General features: G+C 46.5%; 1 protein-coding gene across 1 annotated transcript in view; it reads right to left on the bottom strand.

Annotated features, from left to right (window-relative positions):
• The window catches only part of B4GALNT2 (beta-1,4-N-acetyl-galactosaminyltransferase 2), a 29,744-nt gene that overhangs the window by 3,995 nt on the left and 19,749 nt on the right, over positions 1-6,000 (bottom strand). The window contains exons 8-9 of the mRNA XM_032279920.1: positions 2,174-2,361; positions 517-657 (exon numbers count right to left, since the gene is read on the bottom strand). Of these exons, the coding sequence (XP_032135811.1) occupies positions 517-657; positions 2,174-2,361 (329 nt within the window). The remainder of the gene's footprint in view (positions 1-516; positions 658-2,173; positions 2,362-6,000) is intronic.

Here is a 6,000-nt window from a genome sequence, read left to right as displayed (position 1 = left end):
CTCTTGTTACCCAGGCTGGAGTGCAATGGCACGATCTCGGCTCACCGTAACCTCCGCCTCCCGGGTTCAGGCAATTCTCCTGCCTCAGCCTCCTGAGTCGCTGGGATTACAGGCACGCGCCACCATGCCCAGCTAATTTTTTGTATTTTTAGTAGAGACGGGGTTTCACCGTGTTGACCAGGATGGTCTCGATCTCTTAACCTCGTGATCCACCCGCTTCGGCCTCCCACAGTGCTGGGATTACAAGCTTGAGCCACCGCACCCGGCCTAAACATACCATTTTAAAGGAGAACACAATTGCAAATGAGGATGGGGGTGTAATTTGCTCAAAGAAAAGTCAGTGTAGAGGTGTGAGCTGGTTCAGCACTCTCCACCTGGGTTGCACTGGCCTATTCACCTCCTGTACCAGGCCCTCTCCCTCCACCTCCTCTTCTTTTATATATTTTTTCCCTCTCTTCTCCCCACTTGTCCAACTCTACAGATTGCAGCTGGGTGAAACTGACAACTGTCCCTTACCACATCCAGTTCCGTTTTCTCCAGGACATCCACCAACACCTCAATCTTGGTCTCATCGTTGAAGAGAAAATCATCGTCCACCCAGAGAACATATTTGGTGGTGACCTGAGATACGGCCAGGTTCCTACCAGCAAACCAACCCTGTAGATGAAATGAGATTAGATGAGTGGTTGCCCATATTACATATCGGAATCACCTGGGGAGCTTTCTAAATTCCCAACAGCCAGGCTGCATGCACTCCAGACAAATTCCATCAGAATTGGTGGGAGCAAATCCATTGTGCAGCCGAGGCTGAGAACCACGGGGCTGAAGGAAGTCCATGTCTCAGAGAAAGTCTGGAAGGGACAGGGACTACCGCATCAAAGACTGAGACAAAGAAAGGCTAGAAAGTCTTCCCTTGGCTCTGTGGCCTATATGAATTGGCTGAAGTCCCTTTTTGCCACAGTTTCTATGGCTCTCCTTTTGTCTCCTGTAAGATGTCAAGTTTGAGGGACATCTGGTATGTATAATATTCATTTCCTCCTGTGTCCTTGCAGGAAGGAAGGCGGAGAGAGAGGGAGGAAGAGAATGAGAGCGAGAGAGAGTAGCAGGGAGAGCAAGAGGTGGCAGGAAAGAGAGGGAGGGTGAGAAGAAGGGAGGAAGAGGGAGAGAGAAAAAGTGGGGAGGGAGAGAGAGTCAAGGAGAAAGAGGGAGAGAGAGAAAGAGGAGAGAGAGACCAAGACCCTAGCTTGGGTGGAATCATGGAGAGGAGAGATTTCTCTACATCTCAGGAATCTTTGGGATGTCAGAGACCTCAAGCTGCTTATAAGGACTGAGGCACAGTGGCTCATCTCTGTAATCCCAGCACTTTGGGAGGCCTAGGTGGAAGGATCGCTTGAGCCCAAGAGTTCAAGACTAACCTGGCCAACACAGTGAGACCCATCTCTACAAAAAATTTTAATTAGCCTGGCATCATGGTGCATGTCTATAGTCCCAGCTACTAGGAAGGCCGAGATGAGAGGATCGCTTGAGCCTTTAAGGTTGAAGCTGCCATGATCACTGTGATTGCACCACTGCACTCCAGCCTAGGTGACAGAGCAAGACTCTAGCTCAAAAAAATGAAAAATTAAAAAATTGAAATGAGGGGCTGGGCGTGGTGGCTCACATTTGTAATCCCAGCATTTTGGGAGGCTGAGGTGAATGGATCACCTGAGGCCAAGAATTTGAGACCAGCCTGGCCAACATGGTAAAACCCTGTCTCTACTAAAACTACAAAAAATAGCAGGGTGTGATGCTGTACGCCGGTAGTCCCACCTACCCGGGAGGCTGAGGCAGGAGAATTGGCCGAACCTGGGAAGCGGAGGTTGCAGTGAGCTATCACACCACTGCACTCCAGCCTGAGCAACAGAGCAAGACTTCATCTCAAAAAAAAAAAAAAAAAAAAAAAAAAAATTAGGCAAGGTGGAAGAACTACCTCATGAATGCAGAAAAGTGAGGGTGACCCAATTTCTCTCTGAATCAGCAAGGGGACTCAGGGGACAGTTCTCACCCACTCCCACTCCTGGACTCTGCTTCCTTGGGAAGACCCCTGAGGAAGCAGCCCCATCCAGGGTAGAACATGACCCTGGGGCCCTCTTGTCCTGGAATGCAGGTGCCCCCCAATCTGAGAGGGACATACCTTCCCAAACGGCATGGTGTAATACTCCACGTGATTGTCTTTAATCTCCAGGGGCTTCTTGCTGTCGTCAGCCACTATCACAGTCAAGTCTGGGTAATACTCTCGAATACTCCGGAGCATGGTCATAAGCTTATGGGGGCGGAGGAAAGTCTTGGTGGCAATGGTAACCAGGTTTCTGAGCTTCCTCTCTAGGCAGAAAACAGTGGGTGTCAGAGCTCTGTCCTGTAGGAAGCTTCACTGTCTTTTCCTGCTTTGATCTGATGGCTTCTTTATGCCATAACCTGTCAGTGTCTGTGGGCCTTATGCCTCTTGTACCCAGGAGGTGCTTAATAAGAGTTTGCTAGTTGCATTAGAAAATAAAGACATTTAGGCCGGGCGCGGTGGCTCACGCCTATAATCCCAGCACTTTGGGAGGCCGAGGCAGGTGGATCACGAGGTCAAGAGATCGAGACCATCCTGGTCAACATGGTGAAACCCCGTCTCTACTAAAACTACAAAAAATTAGCTGGGCATGGTGGCGCATGCCTGTAATCTCAGCTACTCAGGAGGCTGAGACAGGAGAATTGCCTGAACCCAGGAGGCGGAGGTTGCGGTGAGCCGAGATCGCGCCATTGCACTCCAGCCTGGGTAACAAGAGCGAAACTCCGTCTCAAAAAAAAAAAAAAGAAAATAAAGACATTTACAACATACTCAATGTGTTGCATTTCCTGGTTCTGTTGGTTCCACTATGCCATCTCCCCACTGTCTGTCTGAATGTTTCATTTACACCTGCCTATTAGCACTTTTCTTGTTTCCTGCTTTCATCTTTTGTTTGTTTGTTTGTTTGTTTGAGTCAGAGTTTTGCTCTTGTTGCCCAGGTTGGAGTGCAATGGTGCAATCTCGGCTCACTGTAACCTCTGCCTCCCAGGTTCAAATGATTCTCCTGCCTCAAATCCCAAGTAGCTAGGATTATAGGCATGCACCACCACATCTGGCTAATTTTGTATTTTTAGTAGAGATGTTTCACCATGTTGGCCAGGCTGGTATCAAACTCCTGACCTCGTGATCCGCCTGCCTCGGACTCCCAAAGTGCTGGGATTATAGTCATGAGCCACCACACCTGGCCCTCATCTTAATTTTAGGAGTTGAGATGCACAGAGTTTGCCCATCTAAGCGTTCAATATGGAGGGTCACAGAGCCCAGGAAGAGGAGAAGACATCTACAAATCTTGAGACTTGCTTCTACCATCATCTGCAACTCCTACAGAAAAGCTTACCTGATCTCTATCCTTAGGATGACATGGTTAGAAATAGGTCTACTTGGAGATTGCAAGGCCTGGACCGAATTGCCCATCTTAAGGCATGTGACGTATAAGAGACTGGAGAGGGGACAGCTTTCCTATGGAAAAGACCCCATGATGATGCAGCTGGAGCTGCAAGTGTGTTTGGGATTCAGCCACTGAACAGGGAACTGGCAGCTGACTGTGCAGTTGCCATGTCCACGTGGCGTGGGGCCAGCTGGAGTTAGTGCATGCTGGAAGCCACACTCCTCCCTGTTTGTGGGTGAATGCACAGAGCCACTTTCCAAGAATGACAGAAATCAGAAGTCGTTTGGACAGAAGTCATTCCAGAACCCTCCCCCTGTGCTGCCCTTTTGCACTTTTTTTTTTTTTGAGACAAGTTCTTGCTCTGTCACTTAGACTTTAGTGGCATGATCTCAGCTCACTGCAACCTTTATCTCCCGGGTTCAAGTGATTCTTCTGCCTCAGATTCCCAAGTAACCTAGCAGGGACTACAGCCATGCACCACCGTGCCCAGCTAATTTTTGGATTTTTTTTTTTAAGACAGAGTTTCGCTCTTGTTACCCAGGCTAGAGTGCAATGGTGCGATCTCAGCTCACCGCAACCTCCACCTCCTGGGTTCAAGCAATTCTCCTGCCTCGGCCTCCCAAGTAGCTGGGACTACAGGCGTGTGCCACCATGCCCAGCTAATTTTTGTATTTTTAGTAGAGACAGGGTTTCACCATGTTGGCCTGGGTAGTCTTGAAGTCCTGACCTCAAGTGATCTGCCCACCATGGCCTCCCAAAGTTCTGGGATTATAGGCGTGAACCACTGTGCCTGGCCCATTCTGTTTTTTGTCATTGCAAACAGTGCTGCAGTAAATAACCTCGAACAAATATCATTTCACACAGATATAAATATCTGTAGGATAATTTCTAGAAATGGAATTGCTAGCCTAAAGGATATACACATTTAAAATGTTGATAGATGCTGCCAAATTCCCTCCAGAGAGGTGCCGATTTACATTCTTAACAGCAGTTGATATGCCGTTTTTCTAACCCTGTCCAAAACCTTTTGATATGATTTTTTTTTTGAGGAGGAGGAGTCTTGATCTGTCACCCAGGCTGGAGTGCAATGGCACGATCTCAGCTCACTGCAACCTCCACCTCCTAGGTTCAAGCGATTCTCCCATCCCAGCCTCTTGAGTAGCTGGGATTACAAGCGTGTGTCACCACGCCAGCTAAGTTTTGTATTTTTAGTAGAGATCCAGTTTCACCATGTTGGCCAGGCTAGTCTCAAACTCCTGACCTCAGGTGATCCACCAGCCTCAGCCTCCCAAAGTGCTGGGATTCTAGGCCTGAGCCACCATGCCCAGCCAAAAGTAGTTTTCATATGCACCTTTCTCAGTGTGAGAGTGGGCATACATTTTAATGGCTAAACGTGTTGCTGAATTTAATTTTTTCTGAATTGTGCATTTTTCCATTATTGGGTGTTCTTTTCTTATTGATTCATAGCTGCTCTAATGAGACCTTTGTCTTTAATGTGAGTTGAAGATTTTTTTCCCAATTTGGCCTTTGTCATTTGACTTTACTAATTAAAATTTGCTAATTTTAATATATAAAATTTTATATATTTGATATTTTTAATTTTTTACGGTCTCTGAGTTTTGTGTCATGCCTTATACCCTAAGAGTGTTTTTTAGACTCCATTTTTGTTTCTAGTACTTTAAAATGTATTTAGATATCTGATCTATTGGAATTTATCTTGGTATGTGACATGGATTCAAGTTTTACTTCTAATTAAAAAATTATTTTCCAATTGTTAATTTGTTTTGAGACAGGGCCTCACTCTGTTGCCCAGGCTGGAGTATAGTGGCGATCGTGGCTCACCGCAGCCTCGACTTCCCAGACTCAAGCGATCCTCCCATCTCAGCCTCGTGAGTAGCTGAAATTACAGGTGTCAGCTGGATTACAGGTACAAGCCAACACACTTGGATTAAAACTTTCTATGTTTCATATAGCTGCACCATTATCTCACATGATTTGCTGAAAAAACCATTGTTAATTTGTTCATTTGTTGTCCTCCTTTAATTTGACAAGCTTTTTTTTTTTTTTTTTTTTTTTTTGAAACAGATTCTTGCTCTGTTGCCCAGGCTGGAGTGCAGTGGTGCAATCTCGGCTCACTGCAACCTCCACCTCCTGGGTTGAAGTGATTCTCCTGCCTCAGCCTCCTGAGTAGCTGGGATTTCAGGTGCCTGCCACCACACCCAGCTAATTTGTACATTTTTAGTACAGATGGAGTTTCACCATATTGGCCAGGCTGGTCTTGAACTCCTGACTTCAGATGATCTGCCCACCTTGGCCTCCCAAAGTGCTGAGATTACAGGCGTGAGCCACCTCGCCCAGCCAGACAAGCTGTCTTTATCACACAGTGAAATTCCAACATGTATTGGGTTTATATCTGGATTTCCAATTTCATTCAGTACCACTCTTTTTTTTATTATTACTTATTAAAATGTTATAATTCATTAGCTTTTTTCCCAAAATTAGCACAAACCCCATAATAAGT

This window comes from Sapajus apella, unplaced genomic scaffold (assembly GCF_009761245.1).
Source record: "Sapajus apella isolate SASKATOON/1434 unplaced genomic scaffold, GSC_monkey_1.0 scaffold12, whole genome shotgun sequence".
Taxonomy (NCBI): Eukaryota; Metazoa; Chordata; class Mammalia; order Primates; family Cebidae; genus Sapajus; species Sapajus apella.
The sequence above is the reverse complement of the archived record's forward strand: the minus strand, read 5'-3'. Positions and strand labels throughout refer to the sequence as shown.